This window comes from Catharus ustulatus, chromosome 8 (assembly GCF_009819885.2).
Source record: "Catharus ustulatus isolate bCatUst1 chromosome 8, bCatUst1.pri.v2, whole genome shotgun sequence".
NCBI classification, from domain to species: domain Eukaryota; kingdom Metazoa; phylum Chordata; class Aves; order Passeriformes; family Turdidae; genus Catharus; species Catharus ustulatus.
Window position 1 is genome coordinate 35374708 of NC_046228.1, and position 22220 is coordinate 35396927.

At 43.3% G+C, this 22220-nt stretch overlaps 2 protein-coding genes across 5 annotated transcripts in view; one reads left to right on the forward strand and one right to left on the reverse strand.

Moving 5' to 3' along the window:
- The window catches only part of LRRTM3 (leucine rich repeat transmembrane neuronal 3), an 81032-nt gene extending 70626 nt beyond the window's left edge, over positions 1-10406 (reverse strand). For 2 of the 3 annotated variants that reach the window (XM_033066157.1, XM_033066158.1), the window contains exons 1-2: positions 9814-10406; positions 7968-9499 (exon numbers count right to left, since the gene is read on the reverse strand). In XM_033066157.1, coding sequence (XP_032922048.1) covers positions 7968-9499; positions 9814-9817 — 1536 coding nt within the window. In that variant the 5' untranslated portion in view covers positions 9818-10406. Of the gene's footprint in view, positions 1-7967; positions 9764-9813 lie in introns of those variants that run through there. The other variant, XM_033066156.2, reaches the window with a different exon arrangement.
- Positions 1-22220, forward strand: part of CTNNA3 (catenin alpha 3) — a 413367-nt gene that overhangs the window by 170200 nt on the left and 220947 nt on the right. The window lies entirely within an intron of this gene.

Below are 22220 nucleotides of genomic sequence, written 5' to 3' on the forward strand. Positions count from 1 at the left end.
TGCACTGCTAATAAAACTCTGATGTGCTGCAATGGTTATTTGATGTTGCTCTTTTTTGAGGAGGAAAAGAGGATCCTTTTTTCATACTTTGGCTAAGTGTTTTTGTGTAAGATTACTATCACAGTTATTAGTGAGAAATGTGGGGAATAAACTCTTCCGGCTAAAAAAAGAAACCCCAGACTTGAGAATCTGTGGCTGTTTTTTAAAGTGAAGTATAGCTGTTTTCTGAGGTGAGTTCACTGTAACTGCATGCCAGGAATTAGTGTCAGTCCTTGCAGCTCCCCAGGTAACACCCTTCTTCCAACAGGCAGTGTTACTGAGGTAGGCCTGCCCCATCTGCAACCAGGTACAACTGTGCCCTTTCCCTTGCCTGAGAATTTGCCAAAATCTCTGGGGAGGTCGTTTTTTAGAGTACCTTCATGGAGCTGGCCAGAGCACTTTGTAGACCCTTGTTCAAATGTCCATTTCTGGGGAGAAATGGAGAGGAGATAATGTTTTGTAACAAAGGTTAAATGCTCATCTGGTGCTACAAATGGCTGATATTTGGGTGTTTAAATTCCCATTTGCAGGTTTGAAAACCTTTGCTTCAGTCTGTTTTAAAATAAACAGGATAATCTACAGGAGACTGAAAAAAGTTACAGCACACTAATTAAAATGAAGTCTGAAGTGTTTTTCTGTTTGACTCCAGTCTGCCTTTTGTAAACTCTCTTTCTCTGCTTTTATCACCTGCAGCTTTTGCACAACTCTGCACAGGCCAAACAGATGCTTCTGCAATGTTAAACAATGCATTTTAACAGAGAAAAGCAAATGAGAGCCCGTGTGTATGCTAGAATGTACATTATGAAGGCTGTAGTTTTGGAACAAGGGATCCATTTATGATAGTAGTTGTGTTTTCAGTAAGTTCTTCCTGACCACAAAGGTTACATATAAGAGCCAATGGCACAACCTAGGATTTGCCATGAAGCACAAAATAAATGCCAGGAGGGATGTGCTCAGCTAGAATAATGTACATACTACCTGTTAGCTTGCCATTTCTACAAGTGTTAGAAATAATCACATAAGAAAAACCAAAAATAAGATGGAATATGTTTAGATTTCTTTCCAATGCCAGCTCAGTCCCACAGCTTTGGAAAGAATGTCCTACATTATAGGAAGGTATTTTATTCCTTTCATTTAGTAAAGTATCAAAGAAAACAGAAGTTTTTTGTTTGGTGTCTAAAGATGCCCAGAGCCTGACAGTAGCAACTTAAAAAAAAAAAAAAAAAGTTTAAAATACTTCCAAGAGATGCAGAAATATTTATTTGACATTCCATTTTTATCTATCTATCTATCTATCTAGCTAGCTAGCTAGCTAGCTATCTCTCTATTATTTTGTATCTTTTAAATCCAGTTTTTTAAGCTCTGGAGGAGCTGAGTGTCCCTTCCTGACTTTTTACTAGTGCTGTAAGTCACATGCAGTCCTTTCCTTGAGTTTTCTTTTTCCATCTCTCAGTGTAATTATGGACATGAGCAGAGGTGCCCATGAAAATGCAGTGTTTTGTTGCAGTTAGTACAGCACACTATGGGGTAGAGTGCCAGCATAACCCTTGGCAAGTGTAGGGGGTACTGCTGGATTTCAGGTGAGAATAACTAATAAATAATAAAGGCTAAGTTCATGGTGGCAGCTCCTGCAGGCTGCTGCCACTATCACTGCAGTTTTGTTTTCTTTTGGCATGAAGGAATTTGGGTCGTTGAGAGACTGCCCTAACTAGTTAGTGTGTTCGGAAGTTTGGGGAGGAAAAGGATTTGCACACAGAACTGAACAGGGGATCTCCTCTCAGTGGTGTAGTGAAGCACTAAACCTTGTAATGCATTCTGTCCTGGTTTGGCGCGGAAGTAGGTGAGTAATTAAGATATTTAGTTTGTCACGTGTCCTTGCGATGTATTGGTAGACTCTGGCTGTCACAAAACACTGGGAAAGTTAGCAATGTAAAAGTGTAATTATAAAGTCATACATGGTCTCAGTGCTGGTGTTGGAAAAGCAGAAATTCATCCTTCAGGCAGGAGTGTAAACTGTGACACATGGGCAATGTGTTGGTCACGAGCACAGGAAGGGAATGGCTTTAGTGGTTAAGATGACATGTGAAGGGTTTTTGGAGGACTTTTTTCAAGATGACACCTCCAGTCATTCAGTTGCTTTTTTGGCAAACAAAAGAGTTTGTGGGAAACAGTAACAAACAGTAACTAAAGAATTAAATATTTTGCTTTGTTAATGAGTTTGATTGATTTCAGTAAAGAAGAATCTTGTGATTTTCCACATGAATATCTAATATTTCCTGTAATAACATCAGTAGGTCATTTAGCTCTTTAGGAAGAAGTTAATAAATAGGAATTAACTAGCCTTTTATCTCTACTCAGTAAACAATGCTTATTCTTATATTGGAATGCTAATGCTGTGGTCATTATAGTGTAACAGCATGAGCAACACAGAACTCACAGGGAGATGTGATTTCTATGATGGATTGGTTGAATAAAAAGATGCTGCATACTTGCAAATCTTTCTTCATTCTTGCTTTTATGATGTTTGTGCTTGTTCCAAATGAGATTTGCAGGTTCTCTGCAAGGTAAAGCATTGGCCATGAGCTCACAGCTAATTGTCCCAGAGGGTCTTAGTTAAAATCCTTTTTATTACGTTATCACCTCCTTGGTGATGTGTTCATAGCTGTTGAGCTCAGTCCCATTTCACTGCTTGTATGCCCTGTTGTGTTCTGTTGTGCTGATGCCAGAGGAGGGTTTGGCTGTAACCCTGAGAATCACAGCACATTCTGTCCCACTGGGATGATGCCCACTCTCAAAAGCCTCACTAGGAATGGAAAGCAAAGCACCGGGTCTGATAGATGACCCCCCAATGCACCTGAAGACATGAAAATTAGAACTACAACTGCATTTCCTCCAGTGTGGAGTGAAATGAGTTCCTGTGCACCTCCTTAGGGGCAGTGAAATCTGAATCTTATCAACAGAGCTGTAATCCTGACTTCATTGTCTTGTCTCCTTCACTGTGGTTTAGGATCATAGCAGTAACATTGGGACAGAGTTACTGAGACCTAGTGCAGTGACAGCAAAACATTCCAGAGGTTTTGCCCAAGCACATATGCTGCAGATTCATGTCATGTTTGCCACTGGATGACTTTGCTATGGTTTGTGAATTTGATCTTGCATTGTTTGCTCCTTGCCTCTTTGGACACTGTGTGTGTTTTTGAGAGGAAGTTCTTACTTTGACTTGTTCACAGGTATTGAGTTGCCCTTCTTTTAATGTTTAATAATATCTTTCACTATTATAAAATTGAACTGTAAAAATTATTTTTTTTAGTCTTCTGTGGTTAGGAAGTTGAATGAATTGTTTGTGGCCTGAGGTTATTTCCTAGTCCAGTAAAGTGATGTTTTATAAATAGTAAGTTCTAAACCAGTGGCCACAAACCTGTTCAAGCTCCTGCCCTTGCTACCTTTTATACTCCTTGCTTTGTGCTGGCAATAGTGACTTACACACAGGGTAGACCATTTCCTGTCAGCTTTCATCTACTCTTATTTTCTCCATGTATTCACTACATGCAGGCTATGGCTCTTGTACATAGATCCAGCTGAGCACTCACTGTGCTGCAAGGGTTTGATGCTTCTTCCGTGTGATGCAGAAGGATGCAAAGGGGAAAAGCAAACATGTCTCTGTGTGAATTGATTTATGCAGGAGATACCTGTGATTAAGCTCCCTACCCACTGGATGTCACTATTGTTCCACAGAAATTCATCCATGGAATATTTATCTAGTGTTGAGGGCTGACAGCAAAGACCATTTGCTTGCAGCAGACTGAAAATTTCTAATTGTATTTGCAGGAATATTGTACATTTATGTTCATTTTGCAATTGAATTTTATATCAAGGTTCACCATTTCATAGCAATAAGAAAAGAGAGCATTGCCAAAGCTTCAGCTGTGATGACTGTGGAAGTGCAGATAGTGAGTCATGAAAACCAGCCAGCAGAGAAGCTTGCAGTCATTATACTCAAGCCACTTGTTCTCATTATTATTCTCTTACTCTGCAGTTGCTGGAGGTGATCTCAACACAGCAAATGAACATTACCAGTCTCCTCAAATTTGCTTAGTACATCAGTTATTTTCTTTTCCCAAAGATGTGCATGCTGTGTGGTGCATTACTCCAAAATAGCTCTTGAATATTCCAAGAGCTGGGTGGCTGAGGCCAAGCAATGCACTGGTGAGGAGACTGGATTGCACTCCCAGTACTCAACTGCTCTGCGATGCAGCAGATTACCCCAAATCTCTCATGTCTGTTTGCCATGGTCTCTCTGTGTCTCACAGACTGCCCTGAACATTTTTGGGGTGCTACAATAAAATGAATAAGTCTGGTGATTCCATTTAACATTTGTCTCAACATTATCTAAATACATGCAGCAGCAAACCCAATGAAAATGGCAATGGGCATGGAAGAATCGTGCACTTTGTCTGCACCTTGAAAAGCGCTTGTCTTCAGTGGTAGCCCCAGAACACCATACATGTCTCAGGAAAAGGAATGGTAAATTACTAAAAATCCCAAAAATGTGCAGAGAAAAAAAAATTACAAGCATCTTCAAAACCCATTGCTGCTCTCCTAAAATTGGAATGTGTAGGTGGTGTCAGCTCCACTAAGCAGGAGCCAGGTCATTGGAGGCACTCGGTCACATTTCGTTCTTCAACTTTGTGCCTAAACTGCTTGTGTGAAGGCTCACAGGTTTGAGAGAGGCATCATAGCTACTGTGGCTCTTACTCTGACATCCTCTGAGGATTGATTGGAATCACCTCAGCCAGGTTTTAACAGTTTTGTGAGAGACGGCACCAGACTATCCAAAAACCAAGACAAAGTGGGATCAAGATTTTAGATACTGGAGAGAAGCAAAGAGCAATTTCTTTGGTGGAACCTTTGGGGCTTCAGCACTTCATTTGTATTCAGGAGAGGGGCAGCCTTTCACAGGGCCTGAAAGTGGCTCAGCTAAGACCAAGTCATTATCAGAAGCTGTGACTCTGGGGGCCTTGCCACCCAAACCAAGTCACTTCTGCAGTGTTTCTTTTGACAGTGGTGAGGCTCAGTGTAGCTGAGCTCATGTGGGTTTTGCCAGTGTTTTAAGGTGCTTTGGAGCTGGTTTAAAATATTTGCTAAGCCATAGGCACTAGAGTGGCATTTAAACCCTTGGCTGACAGTCCTTGGGCTGTGCAAGAAGGTTCAGAAAGTCACACCAGGGTATTTTTTGTGCAGACAGTGGCTGCACTATCAGTGATAATGGCAGCAATTAAACGTTGCCCCCCGTGGGTTTGGGAACACCTGCAGCTGGAGTTTTCAGGCAGTGAAGGAGTTAGATCATCTAAGCATGTCTGTGCATGAATACAGATGCTGTATTTTTACTATATTTTTGTTATCCACCCATGATTCATGGCAGACTGGCCTTATTTTCTTTTTCATGCCCATAATGGAGTATTTTTCAAAGGGAGCTACTGATGATTCTACAGGTATCACTTTCTGAAGGAGGTTGTGGATTGGTCCTTTCTGACTAGTTATGTTTAGAACCAGGCATTAAAGAAACACAAAAGAAAGCATATAAAGTCCAACCCAATTATATACAACTCTCACAATCACAGTCCATTAAAAAGTTTACAGGATGTATTGAATATTTTTGAATAACAAAAATTCTAAAGTAATAGTATGAAATAATTTTCTGATGGCAGTTAGCACTCCTAAAACTAAATATAAAAACTTAATTCTATTTTCATATGTATTTATATTTTTACACACATGTGTGTGTGTGTGTCTCTGTCTGTCTGTCTATATGAACATCCTTACGTCTTGGGGCAAATCTCTTGTGTTTTGGCTGTGCCTAATGTTAGTCACCACTGCAGAGATGAAAGCCTCTGAGGTACAGGCAGGGTTCTTAGCATGCAGTTTATAGCAAACTCTAATGTTTCAGTACAGAGATACCAAGAAGTGCTGGTAGAAAACAGAATCCTATAGTAACTAAGATAATTAAATGTGTATTGACTTTTTAATAGCAACTTCCAAGCTACAGCTCAGGCACAGCTCTGCTGTGCTGCTGAAGTGTCTCAAGCACTTGCACTGTTAATAGTGTGGCTTGTACTCAGAGAAATGGGGTCTCTCTTGCAGGGCTCAGTACAGTCTCAGGCTTCCACCCTCAGTTATTTCCTCCCTACAGTCCTTGAAAACGAGAATGATTTCATGCCATGAAAAAAGCCCCAGCTCAAACCCCTTCCAGTCTATTAGTTCTTTTAAGAGATGTTTCTAGCTTTGTTTTCATTGTAGTGATCATGTTTCAAGGTGATTAGCTGTGATTGGGTTTTTTCCAGTAACAATTCAGGAGAACCTTCTGTTAAGGTTTTGCTTTTTCTAATCTGCTGCAGTGAAACTGCCTTGTAGAAATACTCCCTCCCAAGTGATTGAAGATGCGCAGTTTACAAAGCCAAAGCAAGTTGCAAAATAGAGATAATTAAATTACTGACTTTCTATAAAGGTGCTGCTGTATTGTTTCATACCCTCCCTTCCTGATAATCAACAGAGGAGGTATGATTTATCTGCAAATATGGGGTGGGGGGGTGGGGGCGGGGAGTATTATATTCTTCTGCAGCCAGTAAAATACAGGATTTTGGCAGAAGGAAGGCAGGGAATAGCTGGGTTGCAAATCTGTTTTTTGTATGACTAGACACTAAAACTGAGCATCTATGAATAATGTCATTAGGGCTTTGGTAAGACAGGAAAATGATTTGTCACTGATTTATGTAAAAGGATTTTTGGGTGTACTCCTCTCACATCAGTGAGTAACCAGTTTTCTCTGAAAGCTCTTTGCAGCTGTAGTATGTTTAAAATGCAGTGTCTGGCATTTTAAGTGATGAAGCTTTATTTAGTTATTAGAGGGACACTGTAGAAAACATAACCCACAACCTTAGCAAGCCTAGCCCAGCAAATAAACACAAATAGAAGAAAATGATGGATTTTAATGGTTTCCTCAGCTACATTAATGCCTTTGACAGTCTTGAAAAGAGAATTCCTAATGAGAGCTGAAACAAATGTGTGCAGGAAGTGGTCTTGCTTTTGCTGCTGCACATTTGAGTTCCTCTAATTGCATCAATAAGGAATTTCTGCTCCTCGTCTAATGAATGCCTTTTGACTACTTTCTGAAAGGCAACTGGATGTAGGGATAAACACTGGCACCTTTTGTATGAAGTCACATAAACAGGTTTCAATTGCTAGCTATCAGCCCTAGAAACAGTGTTATAATGCAGTACAGTAAATCCACTGTACCTTTTTATTTTTCATTTTTTATTAAGCCTAGGTTTCCCTCTGCTTTGCCACCAGAGTGATACCTAAGGGTGCTTTTTAGTCTCTCTTGTGTTGGGCAGCAACCAGGCATTTTTTCAGAGCTGCTCCTGCACCATCTCTATCCTCAGAAACTCACAATTCATATGATGCTACAGTACCTGGGTCTTAACTTCCTTCTGGGCTCAAAAAGCAAGTTTTAGAGCAAAGACTGGGGTTGGGGAGGTAGAGGGGGACACACTGAATTTGATTTTTTTCCCCCCATTTTTGTCATTTTTCTCCCTAACCAGAGGCACAGTTGGTGCAGGTGCAGTGGATTACTTATGAAAGAAGTTTTCTATTTAAAAACAAGAGAGATTTTAATGAAATCCAGAGAGGGTTTGTACAATAGGTATTGTATTAAACCAGAGCTCAGGCTTCACATTGATTGCGGTATTTAAATTTCAATGAGTTGATTATGTATGAGAGTAAAATGACCAGTATTATGAATGCACAAAAAAGGGACATGGAAGAGCTGTGCCAGAAAAGTGAGAAAAACGTCCCCTTTATAGTCCCTAGAGTTCAATAAAGCACCACTATTTCCCAGCTTTTAAAAGCTCTTTTATCACAATGGTTCATACCTCGCATTCCCTGGAGCCTGATTTGTTATACGTGCAGGGTCCTGTTCCATTCAGCAGCATCTCACTGGTCTCGGTGTTGGTAGGTTTGTAATCTACATAAAATTCCTGTGTGCTTGGAGTCATTTGCTTCAGCGACTGTCTTTTCTTTTTCCTTTGCCTCCGCATGAGAGAGCGCTGCTGCAGCTGCTTCATGCTGGCAGGGTAACGCTTCCATGACACATAGATCACCAGCAGGATCACCAGCACCGACAGGAAAAGAGCCACGCTGCCTGCTATGATTTTATGGAAGGAGATGTGTTCTGTGTCGTGCTCGGGCTCAGAGCTCGACTCTGTGGCTCCCATAGTTGGGGGCAGAGGGGGTTTGCTGTCGTGCTTAGGCCTGGTGAGTTTTGGTTTAAACGTTGGCTTTGGGAGAGCTCGTGCTAGTTCAAACCTTTCTGTGGTACTCTTGCCACAGATGCTGTAATTTTTCACTGCATCAATAACATTCACCCCTTGCAGCTCTTTGGGGCTGGCACAAATAATTGTATTTTCCCTCAGCCCTTTGAAACTTTTAAGCCAGTTTACCAGAGAACAAATGTTCCTGCTGCATTCCCATATATTCCCAGCAAGGCTGATGTCATTGAGAGATATCCAAGAATCCAAAATCTCTTGACCAATAAATGTGAGTTTGTTTGAATCCAGGTTGAGGCGCTGTAAATTGGGCACACACTGAAAAACACTAGGTCCACTGAAAGCTTCTATTTCATTGCCAGATAAATCAAGTCTTTGTAATGAGCTCCAGGTCCAAGACATAGTTTGTCCTATCACACTGATTTTATTCCACTGTAAATAAAGGTTTTGAAGGCTGACTAGCCTTGGAAAAAGTGCCAGGTTGAGCTTAGAAAATTGATTGTGCTCCAGATGAAGCTCTTTCAGTCTGATCATACCTGCAAAGACATTCCTCGCTAAACTTCGGATGCGATTGTAACCCAGGTCCAACAGTTCAAGGTTCCTACAGTCTTGAAATATTCGAACAGGGATGGTTCTCAGGGAATTGGACCGCAAATGTAAACTCAGCAGCTTCCTTAAGCCCCTGAACTGTTCAGATCCCAGAGACTGCAGCTGATTGTATGACAGATCCAAATTCCGGAGATTTGTCACAGGTCTGAAGGTATTATTAAGAAAATAGGAGATTCTGTTGGAACTCAAGATCAACTCTTTTAGTCTGCGTATTCCACTGAAAGCATTTTCGTCAATATTGTTGATGTGGTTATGGTCTAAATAGAGCCAGGTGAGTTGATTAAGACCTTTAAATTGATTGTATTTTAGTTTTTGGAGGCTGTTATATCGAAGGGACAAACCTAAACAACCAGCAGATATACTTGAGGGAATCTCCTGCAATTTCTGAGATTCACAATATACCATTTTGCCTTCACACCTACAGCCCTTAGGGCATCCTCGTTCAGCAGAAGAAAGCATTGTCAGTAATACAGTAGGGGCTATTACCAGAGCTACAGCTGATCCGCTCAGTAGCCTAATTACATTGAAACCTGGAAATAAAAACAACTTAGAAAAGTTATCCCCCCACACATCAGTCATTTCTTTCAATCATGCTAAAAGCTTGTATTTATCAATCATTTATAAAGCCCTAGCTTCACTTGACTACTTTTCATTTTTAACTCAGCTTTTTTTTTTTTTCTCCTTTTAAGAATACCTTGATATAAGTACTGAAAAATAGTTGGGTAAAAGGTGTAATCCCTAAGCCATTTAACTATAATAACAAACACAAGTTATACATTAATTAAGGCACAGGCTATGCAGTAACTATAAACTATAAATTAAAAAGATAACATGAAAAACATACCCATCCTTTGTGTTGTTCTAAGGTCGTCCTTAGGTCTTTTGTTTTTTGCTTAGTGTGCCATAAGCATGGCAGCCCCTGTCAGCTGCACTGTAGTGAGTCAGGACTCGCTGACACCCAGGAAGAAAAATTGGACCCCTTGGGAGATGGACCGATTTTGGAACATTATTCTTTGCCAGCCGTGCAGAATACTCCAAGAATAAATCAATTCCAACACAGCATTCGCAGCAAAATGTCAAATTCTTCCTAGGTAATGGGATCTTCATGGATATCACGCTTTTGCATCTTTCTAGTTAGGAACCTGGCTTTTAAAACGTTGCTTTGTAGCAGGGCATGTCGGTCGATGCTGGCCGCAGCTCAGCCCCAGGGGCTGCCAGCGCCGTGCCCTATGGGCCCGCGGCTCGCTGCCGGCAGGTGCGGGGGATCCGGCCAGGAGCGGGGGATCCGGGCAGGTGAGGGGATCCGGGCAGGAGCAGGTGCAGGTGCCGGGAGCCCGGCAGGTGCAGGTGCAGGAAGCGCGGCAGGTGCGGGGAGCCCGACCCGGGACGCGGCTCCGGCGCTGCCGCGCTCGCATGCCGAGAGCTCCGGCCGGCTGTGGCGGGCTGGCGCCGGGCGCAGCCTTATGTAAAGCTGCCCCCAGCGGCAGCAGCACCGCGGGCATGTGCAGTGCCTGCCTCCCCTTGCTAATGAGCGAGCTCTCCCGGGAGAGCGAGCGCTGCTCGCCGCTGCCCGCTGCGCAGGGGCAGCTCCGTGTGCGCTGCTGAGGGGTGTCGGACTGCCCCGAACCTCCCTGTGTGATTGCGAGAGCTACCCTGCGTCCCTGGGTTTAAGAGCTCAGCAGCAGCTGCTGAGACTTTCGTCTCAAGGGCTGACGTGACATTTGTAGGAGATAGATGGAAATTTTTGGTCCGAAGGATTTTTTTTTTTCTTACTTCATTAGACGTGTTCACATAACTTCTTTGCAGTCACTCACTATTTTTCAGTGAAGTATCAGCCCCCCCAGTATGTCTCTTATCAAGTGCTTTAGCGTGGACACTATTTTTTACAACATGAAAAATGTTTTTGGGGATGACATATTGCCTTTTTGCTTTCTTCTTCTCTGTTAAAAGGCTCCGTACCAGGAGGTTAGAAGAGAGTACTGTGATCATTTATTTCCCAACTTGCTGTCACTTTGTTTCACAACAGCAACACTTCAACCCCAGGCTCCCAGAACCTTTACAACACAGCGACCGAGCAGCTTGGTGTAGTACCTTAATGAGGTGAATTGTTTTTACTGTCAGTAAGGACATGGACAGGATTTTATGTGAAGGTACAATAATGCTGAGCTTTCTATATGTGTGATGCTCTACAGTCCTCATATATCACCCAGAGAGCCCCCTTGTCTTTTCTTCGTTTTGCCTTTTCACTGCATGCTGTAGGGAAAGAACACATCCTCTCATCTGGGCAGAGCAAGGGTAAGATGGTGTTACAGCAAACATACCCCACTGGCAGTCTTCCATCACCGAGAAATATGTGATTTCATCACACATGTGATCACATGTGTGTGATCACACATGATGGTGGGCAAGTGGGAAATCCTGGCTCTTTGTCGTGCAAGAATGGGCAGGAGGCTGAAGAGAAGTGTACTGCTCCTTAGAAGAGGAGTGTGGTGTGCAGTTCTCACATGCAGCCAGACATTGCTGAGAACTGCTTTGCCTTTCTAGGGGAGAATCATTACCCTTGGAATAAGTGCTCTGGCTTTTCTCTGATTGTTCACTTCTCTGAGAGCAGAATAACATCACATGAGGTGAAACCTAGAATTCCTCAGGCATTAAAATGCCACCTTTGCTAGTACTTAGGCTGTGAATGACCTCAGTTTACAGTAACCCACTAGCATTAATGCACCAAACCAGAGTCCCCCAATGAGGAGCACAGTCATTCCTGGCTAACAGCTAGGGACAGCTTTCATGGCAGAAGTGTATTCCTGCGTCATGGCACATCCTGTGAGAATTCCTCTCTTTGGGATAGATGGGTGGAGAGGGAGAGGGTTAATTGTTCCATTAATCTCTGTCAGCATCACCATCTCCTGTGCTCTGCTACAGCTGGTTTGGGGCTCTGCAGTCTGGTCTGTAGGGTCGAGGAGCCAACGACAAACAGCAGAGTGCACTGGGCCCTGAGCTGTTCTGCTGACAGCAGTGCCACATGCCAGCCAGGTGTCCTGGTACAGGCTTCCCATCACTGCCTTGGGGTATCTCTGTTCTTGACGGAACAGGAAGAAGACATTTCAGACCTTGGGCAAGTCAATATGTCTTTTGAAACTGCTGCTCCTCCTCTATTGACAGTAAATGTCTGTGAGAGGTAAACTATTTATTGAAATTAATCTTTTAGGTTCCTAAACTTAAATGGCCTGAAATTAGCTCTGACTCTTGACCTGGTTCAAACACAGCATGTTAAACTTCCAATAACATCTGGATCCTTTCTCCTGAAGAACTGGTGTAATTTAGTGTACAAGCTGGCACTCAGCCTTCTTCCCAAACTTCGCCTGCTCTCTGGCTTTTCCTTTTTTTGTTTCTCTTCCTCCTCTACCTCGGTTATGGAGTTAACAAGTAACTTCTTGGCCACCATGAGTCAGCAGAGCTTCAGCAGCTTTCCTAGGGTTTTAATAATTGCCAATATACTGGACTAATAAGAGGGAGCAGCCACTCTTTACCAAGAGTTATTTTCATTTTTCTGAAAGGGGTGAGACATCAAGACATGAACAGAGAGAACATCAAATCTATGTTAATGGATTGCCAAATTCAATTTTCTTTACTGAAATCCTTTTTGAATTACACAAGCAGGAAAAGTGCCAGAGTCTGATAAACAGGTTTTTAGAATTTCATTTCTGTATCTCTATATAGCAGAAAAAGTTCTTCTCCAGTTGTGGAAATAAAGATCCCAGTATGAAACAAATCCCAGCATGAAACATTTCTTACAAAATTACAGACCAATCTGGCCATATGAACTATGACAAATAGAGAATTAAGATAAAGCTGTGTTTTACATGAGAAGACACCTTTGCCTTGTATAAGCTACACCTTGTCTATTGGTGCACCCCCATTGGGTCACCATTCAACTCATGGAACTGGGAGGCCCAAGTGCTTCTCTTATGGCTAAGCTAAGGGCAGTTTCCATAACACCTGAGTGCTCAAAACCCAGGAGTTTGCTGATGCCTTGGTGTGAATTTAGCTCGTGCTCTGTGTGAGTTCTGTGCATTCATCCTGCAGGACAGTTGCTGTAGGCACAGGGCATTGTGAGCTCAGCTCTGTATCACTGCAGCCAGTCCTGGAACAGCACTTCCCAGTCAGAAGCAGGAGCTAGAAGGTGCAAGTGACCAAAGGCTTGGCTTTTAGCCAATTCTGAAACAAACAAACAAACAAACAAAAAAACTCTTAAGAAAAGTATTTTATTTATTTGTGTAGTCTTGAACACAAAGTTAAAGTCTGTGTTTTGGGGTTTCAGCTTTAAACATAAAGTGAGATACCACAGAACCTGAGATGCTTGTATGTTTTGAGTTTTATGACTCCATGATCAATCTAATTTTTTTCCTGGGATTTTTCTGAGGGGAAAATGGTGTAGATCAGGAAATAGAGTGGCAAATGTGTTACTAGATATGCTTTAACATCCATCTAGATGAAAAGGGATGTGTCGGGCAGAGCCTGTAATGAAGACATAGTTTTCTTTGTCTACATGACAGAGAAATTCAGAGTTGTTTGGAAATTGGGCACTGTGCTAAGGTAGTGACAGTCCAGATTATTCTCCTGGTTCTAAACTTTCAGTAGGTTTTCTATCTGGATATTGTTCTAGATTGATTTCACTGCTATCTGATTTTGCACTAATTTTCTTCCATTAATTTAATGTTTGGCTTTGAGTTTTCTTACCTGGTTAAATTACAGTGTGTTTTCTTTTTCCATTCATTCTGGCTGAGTTCTCTGTTCCTAGATGCAACTTCCCTATGGAAAGCTTAGTATGAACTGCAGCCAAAATAGTAAATGGTGAAACAAAAGGTGGCATTCACTGTGAAAACTTTTCCTCTACAGAGCTGGTTTGGAATTGAAACTTTTCACAGAGGAAAGGGGAATGAGCAAATCGTGCATTTTTAGGATTATGAGAAGGCACCTGTAATAGCCAGGTCCATCTGTTTGCTAAGTACAGCTGAGAAGCGGAGGTGACAGAATTATCAGGCGTCAGTAGAACAGGGGTGAGGAGGCAAGGAAGGGGTGTAAACTTCCCAGAATGTCAGAAACCGGGTGCTAGTGGGATTCCATGCAAATCAGTCAGAAGCCTTCCCCTCTTCTGTCACATGGCTCACCTTAGCCTTCCTCAGGATATTCCATGCTTACTCTTTAAAGGGCATTAATGATGATGTTACAGAGAAGAAAAAAAAAAAAAATTAACAGGTTTCTGTTACTCCCATGAAAAGTACATTCAGGAATGCAGTCTGAGCTTTTCTAGACACAAGGCATTGTGTTCACAGTGCACAAACTTTGGAATTGAGACTAGACCAGCATACAGCGTTTTCTTGCTCACAGACAGAGCTCTTGGGTCTGGGAGTGCCTTTATGTGTGAATCACACATCCCTTTGGGGACCTGTAGTTATCAAGTGCCGCACTGTGTTCTTTTTGGGTTTATGAAGTGCCACTGTGTGTTGTTCCCCTGACTTTATTCCCCTATAAAGAGGCCAGGAGTCAGCTGGGTTAGCAGTAGTAGCTTGCTCTAAATGGTTCTGTAGTGTGCTATCACTGTATCGTTAGGAGAGATAAGTCTAATAAAATGTGTCTGCAATTTTTGAGCCAGTGATTAAATGAACCTGCTGTTCCATGAGGATCAGATTAGATCTGGGGGCGTGTAACTCCCAGTGTAAATATCAGAGTGTGGGACACAGAGGGAAACTCAGGATGCAGCGTTGGCTGAAGGCAGACAGAAGAGAGGGAACTGTGAGAAAGCCAGGTTCAAGAAACATGCGGGCAAGGAAAATTGAGGCAACAGAAAATGTTCTGAATAAACAGGGAAAGAGGATTGAGAATAGAGAGGATCTTATCCCAGGAGTTGGTCTGTACTGCCCTTGGGACTTATCTTTACAAACAAGCTGTGGGCCTGCTAGGAGATAGAACTAGCACTGAGAGGTAAGAGAAACAATGGGAAGGATTCCACTGCTTGATAAATGAAATGAGAGAGATTTGTCTTAACAAACAAACTCTAGGTCTGCTGATAAATGAAATTGGATACTGAGAGATGAAAGAAACAATGTGAAGAGCCATAAATCCCATAGGAATTCCACTGATGGACACCAGGAAGGGGTCTCAGGTATTAGACTTTTGGGAAGTCTGTGCTTCTCAAGTACCTCAGCTCAAATGGGGAGAGAGGGACATGTGGCTGGAAAATGAGGATAAAAGGAGGCTGTGTCCTCCAAAATTTTGAGAGACCTCAGGGGAAATGTCCCATGGCCTCTCTCTTTATTTGAATAGAGTTACAGGACTCCTCTGTGTCCTTTTTGGACATAAACCTCTGGTGTTTGTGGATTCATTTTCCTGACAAGGGCAAGCAACCTGTGCTTCAGTCTCATTCTCCAGAGACACAACATGAGATGCAAAGCTGTCATTTTACTTACTCTCTGAAACTGGTACGACCACTTCTGTATCAGTGGATTTAGTGTTGATGCATTCAGGCTTATCCTCCAGCATCTTCCTGAAAAGTTGTAGTATAATATTAGCAGAAGCAGCAGAAGGTGCTGAGGATGAATGGAAGTAAAAATTAATTACATCTTCCACATAGCACTTCAACCTGCAGAGCCTGAATGATCCCCAGCCTAAGTGCCCTGGAGATGTGCAGGGGCAATAGGCAAGGCCCTGTTGAGACTGGCCTGCAGTCTCTGTGAAGGTTGCAGAAAGATTAGGTCAGAATAAACCCAGCCTTATTGCAAAACCTGCTCTTCCATAGGCCAGGATGCCATTGCTGGAAGAATGCCTACTGTCTGATTGTCCAGACAGCACTACCAGGGCTTGTGTGGCTGAGTACTGAGAGATCCTCAGGTATCACCATGAAGTAGGCTTGTCTGGAAAAACGATTTGTCTCTGTCTTGGCTTAAAAGACAAATATCTGGCAAAGGAAGGTGGATACCTTCCTGGAACAGAAAGATGACCCCCTCTTTGAAAATTATAGTGTTTCCAGGCAAAAGTATGGCAAAAAGGAATAACAGTTCTTTACTAGACTATATATACACACACATATATGTCACAACAATAAAACCGATAAAAAAATAAAACAGAAGAACCCCAGTCACAGCCTTTTCCCGCCCTGCAGCCCAGCTGGCTGGGGGCGCTGTTGGCGCAGTGCTTCCCTCATGGCCTCGGGGGGACACGGGCAGCGGTGCCTCCCTCACGGCCTCGAGGGGATGGGACAGCAGTGCCTCCCTCACGGCCTTGGGGGGACAGAGGTGGCAGTGCTTCCCTCATGGCCTCGAGGGGATGGGACAGGGACAGCAGTGCCTCCCTCATGGCCGTGGGGGGACACGGGCAGCAGTGCCTCCCTCACGGCCTCGGGGGGGACAGAGGTGGTGGTGCTTCCCTTACGGCCTCTGGGGGGACACGAGCAGCGGTGCCTCCCTCGTGGCCTTGGGGGGACAGGGGTGGCGGTGCCTCCCTCATGGTCTCGGGGGCAGCCAGTGCGGGTCCTGGGAAGAGAGAGGACGCCTGGGGTTCCCTTTCCCCAGGCGCTCGTGTGTGCGGTGTGAATACCCTGGCGATGGCAGCCGCCGGCGTTATTGTCTCCAGAGACAGGGAGGAGGTGTGGGCCCATTTTCCCCAAAACACCCACATACAGGAGAGGTTGAGGGTCTCCCGGCGCTGGCGGGTGCAAAAAGCCCCAGTCAGACAGCAGCGGACACACGGGCAGCAAGGAGAGCTCCGCAGCAGCACTGAGCCCTCAGCAGGACAAGGCCAGCAGCAGACACCGCCTGAACCGCCAGTGTGTTCCCCCTCAGCTAAGCGAGTGCCCAACGCCCCTTTTCCCCTCCCTGGAAGATTTCAGTGGAATGCTAGAACCATTGGCCAGTTCATTTGTATCAAAATTGCCCACTATTCATCCCCCCAGCGTCAACCTCCTCTCCTCATGGCATAGCAAATGGGAGAAGATTCACTGAAAATCCCAAAGCCACCACAGTCTCCTGGGGTGTTTACTTATGCCTTGCTAGGACGGTTCTGCATGTGCATCAGGGGTGGACTGTGATGGATGGCAAGGAAAATGAACTTTACATGGATGTCTCATAGAACAGTTTTGTTCATGGAGAGCTCTGCAAGGGCTGGGACATCCGTGTAGAGGCGTAACTGAATCCAAGCAGAGCTGTGGCCTGGTCCCCGGGAAAGACCAATAATGCTGACGGTGTCTGGTTCTGGCTAGAGGGAAAGGAGCAAGCTTGGAGCACGTGCTGTCGTGTTGGTAAGAACAGGAACAGAAACGTTTGACTAAAGACAGGGTGGTGGTAGTGCCAACCATGCGGCCATTTGCACAGTTTTGTTGTTCACTAAACTTTAGACCTTTTCAGTGTTCCATGAGTATATGTACAGTAATTTCATGACTATAAGGCGCACCCTTTTGACTAAAATTTTGGCCCAAAGCCGGAAGTGCGCCTTATAGTCCGGTGCGCCTTATATAATGTACAAAGTTCGGAAATTGGCCAACACGGAAGTGTGAGCCATGAGCCGTGGGGGGAGCCAGCATGGCCGTGGCAGCCGGGTGAAGGCGGGGCCGCAGCACCACGGTGCAGCAGCAGCTGGGTACAGGCAGGCCCGTGGGGCTGCAGTTCCGTGGCAGCCGGGTGGAGGCGAGGCTGCGGGGGTGTGGCAGCTGAGTGGAGGCAGGCTGGCAGGGCCACCGTGCCCCTCCTGCCGGGTACAGGCGGGTCCAAGGCCCCACGGCTGCCGGGTTGAGGCGGGGCCTCGGCCAGCAACCGCACAGGGGGAGCTGGGGGCAGATCCTCGCTGCAAAAAAAAAGTGCGCCCTATAGTCTGGTGCACCTTATATAATGTACAAAGTTGTGAAATTTGCTGGCTCCTGGAGGTACGCCTTATAGTCTGGTGCGCCTTATGGTCGTGAAATTACTGTAGTTAAAATTTACCCTCAGGGCTGGCCTTGCCTCCTCAGCTGTTCCCTCTGCCCTCACACCTTTTATACTCCTACCCTTTTTGTACATCTCTGAGGGATTAGTGTTTGACATTTGCACAGCTGGAGCACACACAGATGATGCATGTCCACACATTTCTTGGGAGTTTCAGACCTGTGTCCTGCCATGCATTTAACTCCTGTGGGACTCCTGATGAAGCTGCCTTGATATCTTGCTATGTGCTGAGGCTGTTGAATTAATTATTCTGTCAGGTCAGCCCTGGAATATCTGTTGGCAGCAGTGGCTCCTTGACTGCTGAAGGAAGGCAGCTGGCAAGAACTTTCATTATAGGAAAACCACAACATCCACATCATATCAGAAGCCACTGTAATTTGTGTTCCAAACTTGAGCTTTTATTTGTGGAGAGCTAGGGTAGTGCAGGAGGGTATCTGCCCCAATAACTTGCAGCTGTACTGATACCAAGAAGTTGAAACATCTATGCCTGGCCAATCAGTCTACAGGATATAAAGGAGTAGGCCAGCTTTCCACCTTATATGGAGGTATTTGCACTTGTACACAGAGCAGACAGTTGCTAGCTGTCCTGAGAGGAGCTAAGGGACACATGGCCCTGTAAGGGACAGATAAGGTAAGAATATGTTATATGAGGGACAGTCCAGGGCTAGGTGGCCAGGACAGGGAGAGCTTGGGGTAGCCAGCCATGCAGAAAGATAGAAGGAACCAGAGCCTTAGAAACTTTTCATAGCTAAAGGAATCAGTGTAAGCTGCTAATAAGAGAATGGAGTCAGCATTAACAGAGAGGCTTGTGAGAAAAAGAGACAGTGTTGTGTAAGATCTGTAGAAGAAAATGAGTGGAGTTCAGAATTGTATGAGAATAAGAACTGAAGATGCAAATGTGTGAAGTTAAGGCTGGTAAGAAACGCAAATGAAAGGGCTGATGGTGTTGCCAGCCCTATCTGTCTTGACTTAGCTGTGACACTCTAAATTTTTGGGGTCTCAATTTTGAGAGATGAATAGTGGCATGTAATTATTCTATAAGCTTATCAGTATAATAGGTGATTTGCTTGACTTTTTCTCTGACACTAGCTCTATTCAAGTGTATACCCTTTCCATCAGTTAGGCTGTCTGTTCCTTTTTGGAATTCTAGTCCAGGTTACTCTGTATCTACTGTAATTTTTATTGCTTGTTACGGATATAATTTATTTTGATGTGTTTTTTTCAAGCTCGAGTGGCCAAATAGCAGGATTCCATGTGAGGATAGTGTAGTTGACAAATACAGAAACACAGACTTACGTTTAAAATGCGGACTTATATCTGTGGTTAATATATTTGCCAATGTCTGTTCACTTACAGAACCTTTCTAATGTTAGAAAAGTACCATTTTGAAAATGACTTCAACATTTGCTGAATATTACCTTTAATTTTCCTGAATATAAAAATTGCAACGTCTTTAGCTTCTTGAAACTAAAGGTGTATGTCACAGTATTTCTTAGGATCAGATCTGAATCAGTAGAAGGCATTTATTGGTGTACTTTCTAGTCTTACTGCTCTTAACATAAACAGGCATGCAGGAGGTCAGAGTAGAATGATTTTGACATGTTGAAATGTTCTAAAATAATTCCAAGTCTCTCCTTTCACTTGCCTATGCATTAAAAACTCCACGGAGAAAAAAGCATTCCAGCTTTCCTCTGTTAGGACTCCTGCTTAGACTTCAGGGTAGCGTTCTGAGGCTGTGATTTCCAGCCTGAGACAGAGTGATGTGTTACTAGACAGCATTAGTAACGTTTTGAAGAGAAAACTAAACATGACAGTTGAGCAGATTTGCAGCTCACAGAGGAAACTATGAACAAAGTTAAGAAGCATATAATTGTACTCATTCCCACTGTGACTAGCATAGCAATGATTTATTCCAAGTGGCTGCAGTTGCATGCTTAGTCACTTCCTTCCCTGGCTTCAGTCTAATGCCATTTTCCTGCAAAAATAAGTTTGTTCTCTTTTGCATCAGAAGTGTCAGATTTTTTAGCTTTTAGTAATTCAGTCTAGTCTTTTTCAGTGATGCAAGCTGTGGCAGCTTGTAGGTATTCTAGCTTTGGTAGCCTGCTGTTCCTGAGAAGGCTCAGAACATTCAGTTGTGCTGACAGTCTTAGTTAACCAACCTGTCATCAGATGCTGCTTAGGCAGGGGTCACTCATCCATGCCAGTAATGGTGAACTAGAACTTTATGATTTTAAAGAAAATAAGACATGCAGCTATGTTTTAACTGTTCCATTTCCCATCCTTCTTTGCCTTTTCACATTGGGATGTTTGGTAGACAGAGCTCTGAAGAAACCACATGTGATTTAAATGACTTGTTAGTTCATCTTCTCCTGTCTACCTAAGATAATTGTCTTAAATTAAATGTGATTAAATAAAAATAATAACCATATGACCAAACCCTCAGCATAACTGGGTGATTTTTAAAAAGTGCAACAGACTCGCATATAATTAATTAATAAATAAAACATTAGACTTCCTGCATATTTATTTTGGATTCTATGACAATGTATTCTACTGTTTATTAAAGCTCAGTGTCCTTCACCCGATGGACAGGACAGCAAGCAAATGACAAACCAACTGAAAACTGGTGTAAAATAGTAAATATCTGCAAACTGTTAATTGCTGATGGACACAGTGCTGAAGGGTAGAGGAGAGGAAGCTGACATGAAGAGAAGAACTGGAGTTTTCACTCTCTTCTCTTTTTTGCAAGAATTTTAGGATAGGCATGTTGTATTTTTGTGTTTTGTAAATCCTTCTATCCAGCATTCTGTATCTCCTAAGTAGGTAAGAGGCTTAAAAGCACCTTTTCCTCTTGCAGCTTAGATACCTACAGCAGTGGTTAGAAAGCAAGAAATGCTGCAGTTGATAACCAGGTAGAGACTGGGGCCAGTCCATGTGGTGGAGACACAGGAGAGCTGAGCCTGAGTGAGTCAAGAGCTTCACTTTATGTTCCTGAATGGTAACAGGAACTGGGAGAAAACAGAAACGCTCACAAGCACAGACTCGGTTTTAAAACCATTTTGCCTCCAGGCAGACAGAAAGCAGAGCACCTCCATCCCTGTGCTCTTACAGGGAGCCTCTTCTGTCACAGGTGCATGACAGGAAGATCTTCTGTCTGTCATGGGGCATGGAGTGGCTGCTTGCTTTGATCTTCCAGCATGTATTTGTGTCACCATTTGTTTGTGGTTTAGACAGATTGACCAGGTTGAAATCCAGAGCAGCAATAGACGTGCCAATATAATTAACACAACAGAAATGCTTCCTGGGGCCATTTCTGCTGCTCTGGGTTGAGCAGTTTCCAGTGTTTCTTCCTGTGTAAGTCTATAAACTTCTAGGAAATGAATGTGGTTTATTATGTCAATGCAGGACTATAAAGAACTGAAATCTTAAGATAACTCTATACTAAGCAGCTGTAAATAGAGTGGTGCTACAATGTTATTTAGTTTGAAATTCATAAGAGAAGTAGGAAAGGGGAACTTCTCAGAGAAAGCCAAAGATACCTTTTTTTTTCCCTTTGCATCATCAGTATGTCTCATCTCAGCTGTACAGTTTAGTTCACACTGTGATAATTGAACCCACGGTGCAGTTCCTGGGAGACTTCTAAGTGATGTGCCCTGGTGCTGTTGAAGTGCATATGGAGTTCTAAATACATGGGATGTTTAGCAAAAGCTAAGAGACATAAAAATCTCACATTTCAATGTAAAACTAACAGAAAATAGCTAACGGGTTGTAGGAAAAGTAAAAACTTAGGTACTGTATGGCCACGTTACTGAATAAGAAAGATCTTTGCAGTTTCCTTTAAAATACCCAGGGCATGCTGCTCCGAGACAGAGAGCTGGAAGAAATCCAGTGCTCTTATCTGACATAGCAATTTCAATGTTCTTCTCAGTGTGATTTAAAGTCAAGTAGAAGCACGCTGTTGGAATTGAGATATTTGTAAACGGATAAAAGTCCTGGAGTTGTATCGCAATACCACTGCCTCAGAGCATTTCCAAAAAGAAAACTGTAAATGTACTTGAATACATTTGCTCCTTACATAAGTAGCATGGTATTTGGAATTCTGTATCAGGTACTTGCTGATCAAAAGATGAACATTTTAAAGAAGACAGTGATTCATATATTCATGGAAAAGATCAGGATTTAATATTTTACCCTTTCATAAACACATAAACATGAGAGGAACAGTGAGCACCTGCCTCTGTAGCGGTTGAGCTGTTGACTTCTTAATTTGGATTAA